This window comes from Dermacentor silvarum, chromosome 9 (assembly GCF_013339745.2).
Source record: "Dermacentor silvarum isolate Dsil-2018 chromosome 9, BIME_Dsil_1.4, whole genome shotgun sequence".
Lineage (NCBI taxonomy): Eukaryota > Metazoa > Arthropoda > Arachnida > Ixodida > Ixodidae > Dermacentor > Dermacentor silvarum.
This window is the reverse complement of record NC_051162.1, coordinates 143155286-143174805: the sequence shown is the minus strand read 5'-3', so window position 1 is coordinate 143174805 and position 19520 is coordinate 143155286. Positions and strand designations below refer to the sequence as shown.

Here is a 19520-nt window from a genome sequence, read left to right as displayed (position 1 = left end):
TGGTTTTGGTACGTAAAACCCCATAATCAAATTTTTTATCAACTTTGTTTATGAAGACAGATTGATTTTCCGGTAAATCAAATGGGCTCTCAACTCAACGGAAATATCTGTACCGAAAAAAAAGTACTTACTAGACTCCTCGTTACTCCAACTAGCATGAACTTTATCCTTGGTCTCTTCATGTCCAGGTACCTTAAATTGACCTGTAGTATAGGTGAGTTTACCAGCATTGCCACATATGCAGATGATATTTATTAGACGTGCAAAGCCACTTTTACCACAACACCTAACTACGTCTATAAATATTCCTGTGTGTTTTCCCAGAAATTGAAGGATTGCAAGGAGATTTTTTTATAACCAGCTCTCGCGTGTAGGAAATGTCGTGGTATCAAATATGAGGTGCACGAAAAAATAATCTCAAACAACAGAGATATACGTTCAATAGGACGTGCAATGTTTTATTTCGCCATGTCATTACTCAAACACCACGTTCGGTCCTCCTTCATTTCTTAAAAAATAAAAAATACAACACCAATATGCTATTGAGAACTCGAGGAAGGTTCTAAATGAACTACTTGAATTTTTACGGCGACAATAACAAGGGCATTCACTACAACGACAGCACACGGGGAGGATGGAAATTTATAAGCCCGGGGTTCTTGGCTTTGGTACGTATGTACACTTATACTTTCATCGCTTGAATGCCTCTTCATGGTGTATTTGAATGCTAATGAGTAGTTTCATGCCATTGTTTTTTGGCAGCTTTGATTTTTACTACAACCAGTCTTACACACACACACACAAAGCGGCGATTTACTGGTAGGTGTGAGAGGAATGCGTCAACATCACGTTGCACCTGCTTTGTCAGCATCACGTCACACCCGCTTGCATCATTTAAACCGCCTTCATCACATTTGAAAGTGTTTAGGAGCTCACTTGATGCTCCTCCAGCCTATTAGAGGAGCGCAGTGCAACTGGCGGTAATCAGGAGCAGACAACCATCACTTGCAGCACTTATAGATATAGTGTCTGTGAATGTATGAGGGGATGATTTTAAAGGTTCCCAGAATTTTTAAATATCTTTAAATAGATAACGTAATTCTAGACCATGAGCTGAATTACGCTAGGAGGCACGAGAAATCGAAACGCCTGTTCACCTAATGTGTGTTAAAAATCCCTAAAAAACTTCGGAAATAATTACTTGCCCGCACATATTGCAATTAATTAATTGGTGCCGGTGAGCTTGCAAAGCGTATTTACTCAGTATTATTGATTTTGTTGAAAAACAGCAGTTTCGACATATGCGGCGATAAATTTGCCGTTAAAATGCCCTGTTGTTTTATTGTTTTTAAACAAAACGTTTGTTTTCGCAGTGAAGCACAAAATTAACTGCGACAGCCAGGAATTTCGTCCTACGTCCTATATATAGAACAAGAAGAAAGGGAACCGAGGGGCCCGATTTTTAATAATCATATTATAAGAAGCCAACAAACATTAACACCAAGGACAACATAGGGGAAATTACTTGTACTTTACTAATTTAAATAAAGAAATGATAAATTAATGGAAATCAAAATGGATGAAAAAACAACTGTCCACAGGTGGGGAACGAACCCACGTCTTCGCATTACGGGTGCGATGCTCTCACAATTGAGCTACCGCGGAACCGTTTTCCCCTCCACTTTCTTGGGTATTTATGTTTTACAACTAGAACCAACCCGGGAGTGTTAGCCAGCGCCACCACTCCAAACCTAGGGGCGGATGTGGAACATCCTTTCTGCCGCAGGCGTCACGAGCACGTGATCTTTTTGGGTGATGGCAACTGGTCAATAACCCCACATATGCTACCTGAAGACATCAATGTTGCCGAATTCGAGACCCTCGTTATGTATTGAACAAGAAAAAAGGGAACCGAGGGGCCCGATTTTTAATAATCATATCATAAGAAGCCAACAAACATGTTCCCTTTCTTCTTTATTTATTTCAACTGAATACTGGCTACAATTCGTAAATTACAATATGGGCCCTAACGAAATTAATTAGGAAGGTAATTGGGAAATTTCTGCTAATTAGTTAAAAATCGCTTTCTCTTCAAATAATACAACTCAAGGCAAGAATTTTGCTATTTACCCCAGGCGATCTTCAAAATGTCCGGAAAACCTAAAATAGATCACCCAATATGTTACGCCTGTGTACACTGTATAATAAGAGTGTTAAAGTGGAAAAAATGCATGTGTAAAATCTGGCAAGTCCGTCATGCGGCTGAGTTTAAGACGGAATGTATGAGAGTTTGAGAATTCTTTATTGTGCATAATAGTAAAGTTACGAATCGGGATTATACACACATACAGAGATATAAAGAGCGTGCGTGTGTGTGTACGCTTTTTTAGGCTCCGTCCCATCCCCTGTCTACCTGTATCACGTGACTGACTTTTCACACTTCACGCACTTACATTTTTTTGCCATTTGACACTCATTATGCCAACGCAATAAAAATTTGTGCACGTTTTGGTCTTTTCTACTTTTATAGTATGCGACCGTTGTCATCAGGCAACCTCAGCCTCAGCTTGAGACTCACCATAGGATAAATAAATAGCGAAGGAAACCCGACCAACAAACTAAATGTGGCATGAAACGGGGAATAGAACTAGAGGTAAGCTTTGATTGTGAGCTGGTCATTCGGTATGAGACCAATTTTATCGTTTTCTTTTTTTGGCTAAAGGTTCGAAAGAACTAAAGATTAAAAGTCTTCGCACTGCATGATTCCACGCTGATCAAACAACGAGGAGAGACGCGAAATGTTGTAGGGTTCAAAGTGAGTCCAAAGTGTAAGTGAGTCCAAAGATTGTATTAACTGAGAATTAACACATGGAAGAGTGCATTGGTTCTATGTAGTTCAGGCAGATTGAGAACGATGACAAATAGTTCGTATGGATGTAGGTAAACATACTCACTGCATTTGTCATGACTGCCATGTATGCAATTAGATCGTCGTTCGTTTTAAAGTATTTTTGATGCTCTCTGTCGGATACGACGTGAAGTTCTACAACGAAGTATCCCATGTTGGCTATCTGTCTAAGGATTTGTTCCCAAAATCGGCCGCTCCCTAAAGTGTGGAGAAATGTGATCAGAAATTTTGTTTTGTTGCAGTCACCAAATTCTTTTATCCATGCACTAAAGCAAGGTAGAGCGATAAGTATTATATTCATTTTTTACGAGTTATAGATATGCGTCCTGGTGATGCTACCAAAAGGCATGGGCTTGACTCTAGCTTGATTAGGAAAATTAATATTGTGAAACACTTTGCCTTTGCCAAATAATCATGCAAACATGTCTAGGACTGGTTAACGAACGCGTTCATTAACTCATTAAGTCCCAAGAAAAATCTACCGGTTCCATTTTGTTGATTTTTTGTAGAGATGATATTTAGACGTATACATGTCTATCTTTCACCGGTGGCCGCTTTTATCCGGCTAACAAATGCTAAACGTTATCGCAAGGCACAGGACGCGCCTGCATGTATCAGCAGTTTCTCGGACGTGATCGATGCTTCTATCCGTTGTTTCTTGTCACCGACGCTCATGTAATCTGATTGTATGAGCCACGCGAATTGTCTAGAACTTTCCGGAAGACACGCGGGTACCAGGGATTAATCTGGAACCTTCGATGACTCATGTATAAAAGCTGACGTGTTTCGCCGCTGATCAGATTTCGACGATCGCCGACTGTGTTCGCGCCTATCGTTGTGCTTCGAGTGCAACTTGCTTTTGTGGGCACAGGCTCGCCCAGTGAAATTCGTTTCGTCATTAACAGTTTTGCGACTCTTTTCTTCACTTCAGCGTCACTACTTTTACTACGTAACCGGACCCCCTCCCCCACCCGTCCAGCCGCGAGCCTAGCCCGCACCGTCCAGAAGACCTCGACGCCTACCCCGACCAGCGAGCTCGCCGCAGGCTACTAAAACTGCCACCGGAGTACGAAACCCTACCCGACAAAACCAAAAGGAGAAAAGGCACGACCTCGGCAGCAGCTACCATGACAGCCCCTGCGCCAACATCTGTGGTCGTGATGCAACAACCTATGGAGCAGCCGGCTTTCCGTGGTTCGCCATGTGAAGACCCCGAAAGCTGGCTGGAGGCATACGACCAGGTCGATGCGTTCAACAGGTGGGACTGCGACGAAAAGCTGCGTCACGTTTACTTCTCTCTTGAATATGGCGCCAGAACCTGGTTCAAGAATAGAGAGCGTACCCTAACAACCTGGGAGCTCTTTTCAGCTGCATTTCTGGACACCTTCACGAGCGTCGTTCGTAAAGAAAGAGCTGAAGCCTTGTTGCAGAGCCATGTACAGCTCCCGAATGAGAACATCGCTATGTACACCGAAGAAATAAATCGATTGTTCCGGCACGCCGACCCCGCTATGCCCGAAAACAAGAAAGTTCGCTTGCTCATTCGGGGAGTCAAGCAGGAGCTATTCGAGGGACTGGTACGGAATCCACCAACGACAGTCCAAAACTTTCTCTCAGAGCCTATGACGATCGAGAAAACATTGGACATGCGCAACCGGCAATACAATCGCCGTTAAACGCCACACTAAGCCGAAGTCCAAGGGCTCCCCTCCGACGACCTGCGAGAGACCATCAGGGCTATCGTGAGCTGCAAATGTTGCTACCAACGTCGGAGCCGCAAGTTGCTTCCATCGCCGATATCGTGCGGGAGGAAATCCAGCAATCGCTCGGACTTCCCGAACCGCGTCAGGCACAGCCGGAAGCGATGACCTACGCCGCCGTCGCCCGCCGTCAAAGACCCCCTCCATACTAGAGAAAGCTGCAAATACATTGCGAAAGTTTAGTGAGTGGCGCTTTATTATTTGAAGCACTAGAATAGTGCACCTTATGAAGTTCACTGGGCCTTAGTGGGAGCAAAACCTGACGTATATCACATGTGCATGCTATATTGTGTAGCTTCAAAAACAAAAAAGGCTTGCAGCGTAGAGTCAAATAAAACTTTGCGGAAGCCCTCATAGCATTCTGGTAGCAAGATGACCATTTTAGTGTGAAATATTCTTTGCTGGGACGTGTTTTTACTATTCAAGTGTCTAGCATGAATTCATAAAGTAGCGGGGAAGAAATTTGGTGTTGCTTTCACAGGTGCACGCGATGAAAATATATTAATAACGCAGCTCTACACGTGATATTTTACAATGAATGCAGGAATTCAAGACTAAAGTATTTGGTCCAATGGTAGTTGAAACATTCAAGAGACTAGTGCATCTCCTCCAATAACACTCGGTTCTTGCATTGTAGCCCTGTTGTATGATTTGCTCAGCCACATTATCGTTAGAGTTTTCTGTCCTTTCAGGAGAAGGGATCTACACCTGGTTCCCCAATGTGGGTTGCCCTACCTGCATTGCATACCTCATCTCAATATACAGAGGAATATAGATCGTCTTTGTTGTTTTCTTTTTCGTCATATCTATTTTCCAATCTGTTATAAAGTCCTGCATAAACTATGTGTTTTTAAATAGTGTTCATACGATATCGAAATGAATTTTTATTTACCTAAATTTACTGTAACACTGCTCGATATTTGATTGACTGAGAAGAGTGTCGCCAGATTTCTCGGTTGGAAGAAAGGGACTAGCAAGAGTAATAGCAATGTTGATGTTCTCCTTAATATATATTTTTATCTGCAACTGCCTCTAAGGTATTTGTAGTGAGCAAAAATTAATTTGTCGAAATATAGATAAAAAAACGCCATTCTTGCTTCGAGAATAAGCACACCCCTATAGCTTACACATATGCCCAGTGTACTTTACAAAGTAAGCCTACATTCAGTATGTTGGGACGCTAGAAATATGAATAATGTATAGCATGTCATGCATTCATCGTTGACACCGTTCTTTCCTAAAACTGCCACACAAACCTTAGCTTCGAGATGCATCTGCTGTGCTTGAGGAAAAATAAAAAAAGGTACATTTACAGCAGCACCTACGTTCAGCACTTCTCAAAGCAGGACCCTTCTTGGCAGGACTATTCTTAGCAAAATGGCGTAATAAGGAACACCATTATATACATTTTTCATTATTTACAACTGAACATGGTACGGTACTTTCTAAGGTACGCCGGGCCCCAATGGTTTAAGCAAAATATCGTCTCATGAGATAGAGTGAAGAGAGAGAGAGAGAGAGAGGAGAAAGTGCAATGATACTGACACGTGGACTTGTTTATATTTTGCCGGTGTCGTTGTTTCCTCGGCTTGCAAACGTTGAGCGTTATCGCTCGGCACGAGATGCGCCTGCATGTATCATAACATTATCGATTCTTGTAGCCGATTCTATTTGTTGTCTGTGTTGTCGGCAGTACCTATTGTACGGTGTAAAAACTCCTACTATTGACACTGCGTCGTTACCGGAACTAGCTTTACCGGAACTAGCCTGCAAGCGCAAGACGTGAATACGTCGCCACAGACCAGCGAGCTAGCCGGAGGCTGCAAGGAGTGCGACCGGAGTACGGACCTCTTTCCGAGAAAACCATAGAAATCAAGGCGAAGTCAACAACCCCCGTCGTGTTGCAGCTGCCAAAGAAGTCGACCTTCCCTGGATTATGGTTTTAAGACATGGAAAGCTGGATGAAAACATACGTAGGTATCGCTCCACTCAACAACTGTAACACCTACGGTAAGCTGCAGCTTGTACACATACCATTGAAAGAGGCCACCAGGACTTGATTAAAGAATTGTGAGTCTAACCAGAGAACATGGGATCTCTTCGGCGACGCCTTATTGACCAAATTCACGAGTGTCATCCGTAAGCAAAGGTTTGAAGCAATCATAAGCTACACTAGAATCACGCACGCAGCTCACAAAGAATCGTGATCGTGAACAAAAACATCGTGATTATCTCAACAGAAATACCTCACCTATTACGACACGCCAATCTAAAGATGTCCGAAGAAAGGAAAGTCCACTCCCTCATGCTGGATGTGAACAAAGTCCTGTTTAGTCGGATTAGTCAGCAACCCGCTCAATGCCGTGGTGGAATTTACAGCCGAATCCACAGCCATCAAGAATATGATGCGAACGCGAACAAGAAAATATAACGGCCAAGTGCACACGCCGAAGTGCGAAATCCGCACACTAGGCTGCGACGACATCCGAGAGAGCATCGGGAACATGGCATGCGAAGAATAGAGCAGGATGTTTCCTTCGTCGCAGCCTAAGGTGGCCTCGATCGCGGACATCTTCAATGAAGAACTTCAACGTTCATTGGAAGTTATCGAGGTCAAATCCAGATCGTAACTTCTACGTTTATTGGATGTTATCGAGGTTAAACCCAAATCGTTGCAGCCCTACCCGGAAGCGATGCCCTACGCCGCCGTCACCCATTATCAAGTTCCTCCGTCGCGCCAGCGCCAGGGCCCTATGCAGGCCACCTGTGAGCCCGCGCAAGCCTCAAAGTCACACGTTAGGCGCGCCCCGGCCGCAACCCCCTCTGCTACTACTGCGGAGATGCTGGCCACGTGCATTGCCGGAGCTGATGCCGCGAGGTTGAACTAAGATGGTTCGTCTTCAGCGCGCCGCTTCCAAATCGAGCCGAATGTCCACGAGACATCGCCGACTACCTCGAAGCCACTCAGTGGAGGCCTCAACGATCTTCTCGTTCGCCTGGACATTACCTCTCTTCGAAGTATCGACCGTACACGGGTACTACACGTAGCCGGTTCATTAGCGCATATCAGATAAACTAAACGCAGCAACCGTTGGAGGTGTGGTTTCTGTGCATCTAAATTCCCGAGGCTCGTCGCTTTCAACGCCGTAGGATACATAATGGCGGTGGAGAGACAGAAGGACGCCACCCCACCCGAGCAATGCCTTGAAGTAAAAGAAATTGGCGCTTGAATAAAACCTGATGACGCGGCGTAACACCACCAGGACAACGCGACTGAGCATTTATCCGACGTCGCGACCTCTCTGAAACGCAAGGCCAAGAATAACCGAATTTGACCTTCTTATACATAACGAAAACGTCACGGGTCTCGTTACCACAGGCGCCCGTTATTTCATTATCAATGGATCCTTAGACGCAAAGCTGATGGAAATAAAGCCTCCATGGGAACGTCCTGAAATTCGGACAACTAGAGGACACCTACTAACACCGACTGGAATCTGCATCGTGAACAACAAGACCAGATTTATTCTGCGCCGTTTGTGATCGTGTAACCGTGCTCACGGGAGGTAATACTCGTCATGGAGTTCCTCAACCAACGCATCCCAGTTATTAACCTAAGATCGAACTTGAGAACGCTGTCAATGAACCCAGCTATACCAAAGACGTCGTAGAAGGCGACCATAATTTACTGCGGAACCGTCAAACTCACGTCACCTTAGGAAGAGCAAAGGAGATGTTGAGAAACTTCAGCCATGAATAAAAGTACCTCAACAAGAGTACTATGATCACTTCTCGTCGAGCCAATTGTGGAAACCTGCAAACGCATTCCCAAACTTGAACATCACCAATAGATACTGCCCAAATTCTCACCAGCAACCAGAAACTCAAAAAGTGGTTGATCCCTCTTATATAGGAATCGGTATAGAACACGAAAGTGAAACGTGTCTTCACAGAAGTAGTGTAATGTTTATTGCACATTGGGCGCGAAGGCCTCCCGCTCCCCCCTGGCGTGTCCATCGCTGCACTAAACTCACTTGCGCGACGTTAGCTCGCCGACGTCGTTGTCTTTCGACGGCGCTTAATGCCGCAGTTTTCGTAGTCGGTGCCATCACACTCGTATCAGTAGACAGCGGAGAAACACCGTCGGTGCATATGGAAGCTGCACTACGCTGCACACGCTAGCACAACGCGAAAGACGAAGCACGTAACTGACACACTAATACAACGCGCAAGACAAAGCACGTAACTGAATCGTCACCGAGTCAAATCAGCGCGTACAGCGCGTCGTAATTGCAGCCTCCGCGATCAACTTCTAAAACATTTTCAGAGCTAATTGCGGAGGCCACGCTCCGCTGTGCTGAGTACGGTGAACGCCACCTAGGTGGCGTTGGTAGTGCTTCTTGATGCGAGCGTCCCTTCGAATGCTGGCATCGAGGCGTCGTAGTGCTGAGACCACCGAAGCGTTCACTGTCGGTGCGCGTTAGTGTCATAATGCAGTAATTCCCTTTTCTGCTCGTAGGCGGCGGCACCGCCCCGAGCAAGAGCGCGGGTACACGGAGGAGTGTTAGATATATAAGGCGCGTCTGTGTAGCTCACTGCAAATGCGTTTGTGGCGCAATGGGTTAAACGCTCGGCGATCTATCGTCGCGGACCGAGAGGTCGTCGGTTCGATTTCCAAATTTTCCATGTTTGTGGAACTTTTTCTTCTGGTTTCTTTCTTTGTATTATGTTCGTGTACATTTTAAGAACGTCATATCCGTGACGGAAATACGTCAGTGAAGTCTTGGTGGACCCCGGCATAAAACACCTTCGTGTTAAAAGAACTTCTAGGACCCATCCAGAGTAGCCTACAGAGGCAACACTAATTCAAAGGACATTCTTGTACATGCCTAAACATAGCAAAGACGAAGCAAACATGGGGTCCCAGCGGCCGCCCCAGGTGCTCTTGGTGCAAACATATAAAATATACTACTACAGTACAAAATACATCTTTGGATTACTTTCAGAAGTTACTTCGAATGTCACCTGCACCTCAAGCTACTTAGTCTGCTGTCTATACTGTGCCACTTGCAGCAAATATTACTTACGTGATACTGGAGAACAAATTCATACAAGGCTATAGGGCCATGGCGGACTTACAAAACGCAATTTACCTAAAGCAGGGGTCAGCCACTACAATGATCACGATCATATATTCGATGAACCAAGGCTCTACGTAGTACATATAAATTTCCGTTCACCACACGAGAGTAAATGTACGGAATCATACCTGACACACAAGTTTATTTGCCTACCCTCTACGGGGATCAATTTGGCATGTGTTAACACGTGGACTATTACAGTTACAGAATGGATACCAATAGAAGGGAAGCGCAGTCGAGGACGGCAGAAAACCAGGTGGGGTGATGAAGTTAAGAAATTTGCAGGCGCAAGTTGGAATCAGTGAGCGCAAGACAGGGGTAATTGGATGTCTCAGGGAGAGGCCTTCGCCCTGCAGTGGACAGAAATTAGGCTGGTGATGATGATGATGAACCTAAAACCGCTTAAAGCTTGATCTTAACCCTTTCAGACGCCAATGAATTTTGTTGACTGAAAACTTACTTTGTACGCATTTCTTACATATTCAAAATCACAAAAAGCATGCAGCTGCAGAATAATATAAGAATTTTTATTTCTTTAGTGAGTTTTGTCAAGCTTACAGAACATTGCCTCCATGCAGAAACTCGCTACAGAAACGGTACATATGAGAACATAAACTATTTCATGCCTAACAGGCTTGAAAAGCAGCCATCCAGGCACTTGAAAATTATGCCTGTTGCAACACGCTGTGAAAAACAATCAAAGGAATACGCCCTCTACAACGACATAGACGCGCCGAGCAAGTACACAGAACCGTCAGCCTTCCCTGTCGGTCTGCTATAATATTTTGAACCCGTTATTCAAACTTGCAACAGGATCCTAATCAAAACAGTTTCAAGATGTATGCGACACATTTTAAGTACGATTACATTCATCAATGCTATAGCTGTTGACACGCTTTCTTGGGGTACACAATTGTATACACAGCGTCTTAAAGGGTTAAACATTACAGGTTTATATCTACAAAAACGTATAAGAGCACGTTATGCCACCAGCTAGCACCGACTCTTAAGCTCGCCTATGCCGTTTCTACGTATTCCCTGTCCCTCTCTTACCGCTCAGTTTATTGTTTTCTTATACCCAATGAACCATACAAGCCTCAGTGCCAGATTCACCTGTTCTCTCCCGCTTCTTCTGTAGTTTCCCTCCTATTTTGTTCTTTTTTTTCTATTTCCCAAACCGCCCCCAACTCGTTCCAGCATCCGAAACGTAAGCAAATATTTTTCGGTGCCTCCATCACACAGGGTCGCGCAATAACTGTAGACCACCGCAATGACGCCTACGTAGAATTACTGAGTTTAAAGACCCTTGAAAGGCCAACGCCCCTAATTTTGCCCAGAATTCATGTCGCAGTCTTCGTCAACATCAGCCTATCTTTATTTATGTCCACTGCAGGAAGAAGGCGATCTCCAATTTCCCCTGTCTTGCACTAGCTGATTCCAACATGCGCCTACAAATTTCGTCACTTAATACCGTTATGTTAATACTGTCACAAATGTCCGGCACGTTGCTGCTAGTCCCGTCAGGTCATTATTTCAATTCATATCCTATTGTTGCTCCCTCACTGACCGGCTGAACGGCACCTCTGAAACAACAAACGCACGCCGCCAACGACACCTACGGTTTCTATTCAGTTCTTGGAAGACTCATGATCTCCGCCCTCCTACAACAACCTACCCAAGCCACTGACTGTGTCCTTTTTTTGTCTTTCTTTTTTTTTATCCGACCAACTCTCCACTATCCCACTCCATCCCTCGTCTTACAAACCATGCCTAGAAAGGTGAAACGAAAGCGATAATTTTATTTGCAGGCTCTTACTTCACAGCCAGCTGCCACCCACCATAACTGCACCTGACGTCACCCTCTTACCCTGTCAAAACTAACCTGCCCAGGATGACAAGGCTGCCTTTGACAAAAGTAGGTCCTCACATCGAAACGTAGGCCAGCCTTTCCAAGGATGGCCTTTCTGAGGCCGTTGGACGAGTGGTTGTTGTTCATCGAAATGCCGATGATTCGTCGCTTTCGACACTGTTTTGGGGATATAGAGACGACAGGACGCCACCCGAGCAATTCCTCGAAGTAAAAACAAACGCCGCCTCAATAAAGCCCGTCAATGCGACGTAACAGCACCAGGACAACGTGTTATTCCTAACTTTTGTAGCTTTCCAGATTTGTAACTTTATACTGCAGTACAAAAGTTCAAAAGTGGCACAAAAGTTGCTACGTCGCTGCGGCGGTTTAAGATTGGTATCGCGCTCGCAACGGCATGAGCCGCTTCGTTCCCTGGTACTCCGCAGTGGCCGGGAACCCACCATAACAGAGTTTCGACTGCGTGTACTGTGCGCAGCCTCCTGCTTGCCTCTGCTATCTTCCTTTAGTTATCCTCCTTGAGTTATCTTCCTTGAGTTGCTATTCTCCTTGAGTGTAGGGTGCTCGTAATACGCGCACTGCCGCCTGACTTTCGGTATATATTGTAATTTGCGACGTAGCTGGAGGTTCTTCGAGGGCTTCGTGCAATGCGTCACAGACAGCCAGCAGTTCGACCGTGAGTACATCTGGTGGTTCTTGGTTACCAAACACGTACTCTCGGGCGCGCGTGATTCCAGTGTCGAGGCGATGTATTCCAAATGCAGTTCACGTACGGTCGGGCGTCGTGCGGAAGGCAGCCTCCACATAAAAGGGAGTGGCACAGGAGCTGGCTAGGATCTCCATGTGCCGATTTGCATCGCACTTTCTGCTCTCTGGTTGGCAGCGCGGGTCCGTGCGCCCTGGCAAAGGTCGTGAGTGAACCAGTTGCGTATGTGTCTCCCACGATGGAGTCAGTGGTGCGGGCTCCCACTCCCAGTCCGGGGTTTCGCCAAGAGCGCGCAGGAGAGCGCGGCCCTGGTGAGTTGAGTGGTGTCGGAGCTGGTCTACATTGCGTCTATGTTCAATAATGTGTTCAAGTGGTGGCAGTTGTGCATAGCGCCGCAGAGCGTCCAGCCGTGCCTGGCGCGGCAGCCCGGTGACAGCGCGGAGTGCTTCATTGCACAGCACCTCCAACTTTTGGACGTGTTTTTTCGTCATTCTGTACGCAATCGCGCCGTATTTTTCACGGGACACCAGCGTTGCCACGACAAGCTGGCGGGCTGTCTTGGTACCGGCCCCTCCGAGGCGCCACGATATTCGCCGTATCAAATGAAGAATCCGGCATCAAGTTGTCGGATCCATATGTCGGGCCGACCGTCTGCTGCTATCGGCACACTGCTATTCACATCGCCTGGGTTCACTGGGTGGATGGGTGTGCCCGCGAAGTGTAAGGCTTCTTTGTGCCGGCGTTCATCATGGCCAGCAATGGTGATATACCAGGTCTTTTCGGGGGAGGGACTCATCCCTGTGTTTTCCAGGATTGTTGTGGTCATGTCCAGCGCTGTTTGCAGTGCCACCACTTGATAGGTGATTTCTTCCTCGCAAGACGTCCACAGCGTAATGTCGTCTGTGTAGATTGTAAATTGCAGATCATCCACTTACTCGAGCTGCCAGGCCAGGCGAGCCATGTTGAAGAGCATTTGACAGATGCCCGACAGCTCCGTGAACGGCTACAACAACTTGCGCCTAAGGTAGATCCACTGCCTGCAGGCTTGTCGCGTGCGTGTCAAGTACTCTTGCACAAATCCCGCGCCGGTACTGCACTGACGCCGGATGTACTTGCACGCTGGCACGCACGCTGCACGCAGTGAAAGAAGACGGCTTACGGGCAACACTACGGAGGAGCTACCACCTATACAGACAAGTTGCCCAGCATGTAAAACGGAAGCTGTGCCAACCATGAGACACTTGCTGTGGGAGTTCCCAAAGTATGCCGCCCTCCGATGAAAGCACCGGGGGCCAGTGGCCAGCTTCGAGGAGTGGATCCGTCCCTCGGCGGAGGCCGACAGTGTTCTGCGAGCTCTGTTCGCCTTTGCTGCAAAATCGGAAACTCTCCACATGGTGTAACCATGCGGGGAAGCATTCCTCGGTGGCTGGCCCTGTGAGCGAGTTCCAATCTCCCAATTCCCTAACTCCTTTACCCTTAATAGACCGAAATGACAAGTTGAGTGTTAATGACAGTGGTGCTGAGCAGGGATGCGTTGTTGAAACTAGTGTTACAGTTGAAATCAGAAGCCATACACTGAGGTGACAAGACCATTTCATGCTTAGATAAAATAAACTGTGGTCTATAACAGTAAGAGATCGACCTACCAATTCGTAAATATATAGGCACGTGATTGTGCCAGCTAGGCTATTGCTGTTGCTTCAGCTCGAATAGTTAATAAAGGCCGTGGTACCCTAATTCTAAATCTTCACCACGTATAGCCTAGTAGGTGTACGGAGAAACATAGCCAATGTTCTGGTTGAAACGACAAGTTCTCCTACTAATAAACTTTCAATAATACAACAGTTAGTGTTTTCATAAGGAAAGCCTATCTAACAATTTCATAGTTTGATTATTTGTGCATTATCTGGCAATCGGCACACGATGCTCGTAATACAAGAAGATTCACACAATAGAACATTACCGTTCAAAGAGTCGCATCGCTATGATTATCAATGAGAAAATGCTGAGAAAACTCAGTTCACATGTATATTTTCCATTAACTTCGTAAGAATAACTGAGAAAGGCGATAAAATTGTTTACCGAAGTTGATGACGCGCTCTTTCTTTTCTTGAACTTCATATACCAAATGTGGCATTTCACCTTGAAGTGAACGTTCGCCATTGGGAAGAGGCTTTATTCTTAGCTGGCTGTTTATTATACCTTCCTGTGAGAAAAAAAGATAGTCGATTCAGTTACTACACGCTCTGTTCGGGTGCGAACTCGCTCACGAAAAGGACCAAACCGTGTGGTGTACGTTTTAATACAGCTGTGCGCTGGTAATAAAAAGCTGTAGGTCCAGTTGAGTGGTGAACCTCAAAGGCCTGCTTCTCATATGCCGTTTTTCGTGCATCAGAAAATGATGCGCCGCAATGAACACCTAATTCCTTATGAAATTTCCCCACCTGGATCTTGCCGTCAGGAAAAATTTTACATGAAAGCATACTTCTAGATGGCATGCACAATTTGGGCCAAAAGGCACATTTTTCTTCTTTCGTATGCGACTGTCATTCTCAAAATGTTTACTGCATTATCTGCAGTTGGTGAAGCTATTGAATTCGTAAACATAAGTTGCCTTGATAACGGCACTGTTTTTTAGGGTGGATACCGGCGTCTATCGAGAGTTCCGGCGTCATATTGGTCCTCACTGGCGTGTTGATGTGCTCCTTTCGGCTCTTTCCCGACGCCTTTATTCAGCATGGTATCGGCTAGCTTTTATTTTGCGTGTTCGTGCACGTTTGTGTGTGTAGGTGTGCTTGTAGGTGTGTCAGTGTTTGTGTGCGCCTTTGTGCTCCTGTCTACATGATCGTACTTGTGTGTGTTTCCTGTTCCTGTTGATGTTCATGTGCTCGTGTTCCTGTGTCTTTGTGCGTTTGTAGCTGTGTGCGTCTGTGTGAATGTGCTTCACGGCATGTTTGTGTGCGTGCATGTGTGTTTGTGTGTGGGTGTGTGCGTGCGTATGCATTCAATACGGTCTGTAGAATGTAAAATTTACAAGGGACGATCTTCATAAAGATCTGCGCAGTGGCTGCTGACACAAAGAAATTCTCTGTGCACGTTTATTTGGATAAAAGCTTCCGAATAAATCTTTCTTTTCAATTATCAGTTTTATCATTAGGCCTTTGTGACAAATACATGTTTTACTTAGCGTAATAGTTTCTTTTGTCGATTTCCGACTTGTGACTGATATTCCGCAGGGAAATGTGGATGATTGCAGCAAAATTCTGATGGTTTTCGTACCCACCAAGTGCGTGCGACGGAAGTACGTGCGACGGAAGTACGAGCTTATATTCTATTGTGTATATATATATATATATATATATATATATATATATATATATATATATATTAGGAATCCCGACATGATCAGCGGCATTGGAGCCAATTGTGGACGAAGTAGAGAACGGAGGTGCCCTTGGGCACGGCCGGCCGCGACTCGAGCCTGCTGGTGTTGACTGTGGGACGGAGCAATTTCGCACAATATTTTCATTTTCATTTTCATTTTATTTCCAATCTTACAGTACAGATAAAGGGGTTGTAGAAAAAAGCTTCGCCAGGACAGCTTGACGAGTCTACAAACCTAATGTTCAGCAGGGGGGCAGTGCTGGAACTTGTACAATTTTAAAACATAAATAAGTACACCAAGGAATGACCAAAGAATACACAAAACGGTAATATGTACACATAAGCGAACCTAAGCCATGTTATTTAAATACATACTCTGAAGTTCTTCGCGCGAACAGGAAAACAAATCAAAATTATTGACATCATAGACATTGAGAAGAGACGGAAGAGTATAGTGAAGGCGTTTTTTTCCAAGATTAAGTCGAGGTGTCGGTACTATCCATTCCTCGCCATGCCTTGTTGGATAGCCTAGTACCTTTTTCCTTAGTTCTGCTAATTTCGTGAGGTTGGTTATAATATTTCTGATTTCCAATTTAAAGATGAAGCTAAGGTGATATTTATTAAGGTTATGTACTTTAATCACTCTAGAGTGACTAAATAAAGCTGCACTCAGATGTCTGCGGGGCGAATTATACACATGTCGGAGAAACCTCCGACATGTGTCGGAGATATACAGGGTGTTTCAGCGAAACCTTTCAAAAATTCTTAAATGTTGCCTGCGGCAGATAGCACAATTCTAGTTCATGAGCGGGTCTACTCGAAGAGGCGGACATTAGTTGCACAAGAAATTGAAATGCATAATCGAATAATTAACAGAAATTTACTAATTAGGTTTTAACTAATTACGTGATGGCCCATATTGCAATTTACAAATTGTAGCCGTGGAGTTCGCAAGGCGGATCTACTTAGAAATAATTCTCAGGATGACACCAGTTTCGAGATATTAATTCCCGAACTTTGCGGAGAAATGAATTGGCGTTCCAGTTAATTCTGTGCTTCAATGCATAAAGCGACGTTTCCTTAAGAACCGTAACTGGAACGCCAATGCATTTCTCCGCAAAGTTCGGGAATTAATATCTCGAAACTGGTGTCATCCTGAGAATTATTTCTAAGTAGATCCGCCTTGCGAACTCCACGGCTACAATTTGTAAATTGCAATATGGGCCATCAGGCGGTTAGTTAAAAACTTAATTAGTAAATTTTTGCTAATTAGTCGATTAAGCATTTTAATTTTTTGCGCAATTAATGTCCGCCTCTACGAGTAGAACATCTTTCTAACTAGAATTGGGCTATCTGCCACAGGGAACCTTAAATAAATTTTGAAAGTGTTCGCTGAAACACCCTGTATATTGTTGAACTTTACGAATTCGACAAGAAACAGTGAAATCGTAAATTTCGAAATGTCGTGAAACCAAACTAGCAGAACGCCACGTCAAAATAACAAGTGGCCTATAGCGACAAAGTTAGCGTATTTGGCTTGACAGTGACAATAACTTTTATTGGTCCTGAGCTGCACACGATGCTCGTAATTGGCTTGTCTGTGGTTTTTCAGTGAGGGCGTTACACGCATCTCGTAGCTCACGAAAGCCGCGTCCACGACCTCGCTAGCTGTCGGCACATGGCCTACTTGTTCTGCGCCGGCAACGAGCTTCATAGGCTCCTCGTCATCCAAATTCTACGGTTCGCCCATGTCTGCACTGGCATCAACGTTTACGTAGTCGGCGAAGTCCCCGCCTCGCGGGATAGTGTCAAGCCGGCTGAAATATTCCAAAGAACGGGAAGCCTACTTTTAGATCTCCTAGGGGGCTGGCATCGTTGCGGACCAACCTTCGTTGCGGACTTTTTAGAAACCGGCATGCATGAAGCAATTGATGCGTAAAGATTGCTACGTGTCGCTCAAAGCTATTGCCACCATCTCAATCAAATGCCGCTGTGCTTTTTGATTTCTTTGTGCCAGGCGCGCGCAGATGTTTTGGCGACATTTTCAGGTATTCTTGCGCCACGTTCAATCTGCACGGCTCTGCAAGATTGAGTTTCGTAGGATCGAGGTGCAAGTATATATATATATATATACAATCGAAGGCTAAAGCCCGGCCCACATGGCGCGATTTCCTAGCGAAAAACTGGCGAAGCGCGGGCGCAGGCAGACAACCGCGCGCCAGAAGTGGCAAATGAAGGCTGCCAGCGCGAACCAATCAGGGCGCGGTCGCGTCTGACTTCTTGCCGCAGCATATGAATCGGTTAGCCTGCGAAAGAGCCTAGAGGTGCGCGCGTCGCGTAGAATGATCGGCTGATCACAGCTGTCCATGTTCGACCAATATGGTTCAGTTGTAGAATAATGGTTCAGCTGCAGATAGAAAAGTATTTTTTCACTTCATTTGACTGGGAATGGAATCACGCGGTTTCTAGCAACACTGTAATCGTGGCGGTGGCGGCCGCCTGTTTTTTTTTTTTGCCGCATGTGGTTGCAGCACGGAGGTGGCATGCTGCAGTTCCGCCGCGCTGGTGCGGCGAAATTCGCCGTGAAAACTCGCTCAATGTGGGCCGGGTTTTAGGCTACATCGAAAAAAAGCGAGCAATCATTGAAGTACAAATCGCTTACGACTTGCGCTGTGCCATCTTGCATGCGCATGATCACAGAAGATTGGTGACGTGCGTCATGGTACAGACTGTCTTGAAGAGCGGATGTGTCAATCTGCAAGCAAAAATTTTACTAACGGTAACAGCCTCAAGAGTATGCAAAGAAGTACGTTAATCTAGGTAAGTTACTCACAGGGGACCCTGATCATGAGAAAGAAATTCACAGAAGAATAAAATTGGATTGGAGTGCATACGGCAGGCATTGCGAAATCCTGACTGCGAGCTTACCACTGTCGTTAAAAAAAGTGTGCAATCATTGCCTTATACCGGTGCTAACATAAGGGGCAGAAACTTCGAGGTTAATAAAGAAGCTCGAGAACAAGTTATGGACCGCACAAAGAGCGATGGAACAAGAAATGTTAGGCCTAACGTTAAGAGACAGGAAGAGAGCGGTGTGGATCCGATAACAAACGTGGATAGCCGATATTCTAGTTGACATTAGGTGGAAGAAATGGAGCTGGGCCGGCCATGTAATGCGTAGGATGGATAACCGGTGGACCGTTAGTTATAGAATGGATACCGAGAGCAGGGAAGCGCAGTCGATGACGGCAGAAAACTAGGTGGGTTGATGTTAGGAAATTTTCAGGCGCAAGTTGGAATAAACTAGTGCATGACAGGGGTAATTGGAGATCACAGGAAGGTGCCTTCGTCCTGCAGTGGACATAAATACAGGCTGATGATGATGATGACTGTGACCAAGTCAACTCCGTCTAATTATGAAAATTCAATTACAACTTTTAAAGTATTTTTATGGCACATAGTGCAATTTACGAATTGTATCTGACGACTTCGCAAGGCACACCCACTTGTAACATATAATAAAGATTTTGCGGTATTAGAGATATGCGCCATGAAATATGCGGTAAAAATGCAAGGTAAATTCCTCTCTGGCGTAACCTATTTCTCCTCGCCTGCACCTCCTCGCCCGTACTCTTATTATTTTTGAAACCACCCTTTTTGCATAAAAGCACAAAAGTAAATGAAACGCTCGTCCATTTTATCGCACAATTTGGGAAAAGCATATCTCGAAAGGTGTATTGTCCTGAAAATTTAT

The 19520-nt window shown here is 45.3% G+C and overlaps 1 protein-coding gene across 4 annotated transcripts in view; it reads right to left on the bottom strand.

The window, feature by feature from the left end:
• LOC119464463 (venom metalloproteinase antarease-like TtrivMP_A) overlaps nt 1–19520 on the bottom strand; it is a 79766-nt gene that overhangs the window by 23950 nt on the left and 36296 nt on the right. For all 4 annotated transcript variants that reach the window (XM_049656642.1, XM_049656643.1, XM_049656644.1 and 1 more), the window contains 4 exons: nt 18429–18521; nt 14465–14588; nt 2955–3106; nt 132–203 (listed from right to left, as the gene is read on the bottom strand). In XM_049656642.1, coding sequence (XP_049512599.1) covers nt 132–203; nt 2955–3106; nt 14465–14588; nt 18429–18521 — 441 coding nt within the window. The remainder of the gene's footprint in view (nt 1–131; nt 204–2954; nt 3107–14464; nt 14589–18428; nt 18522–19520) is intronic.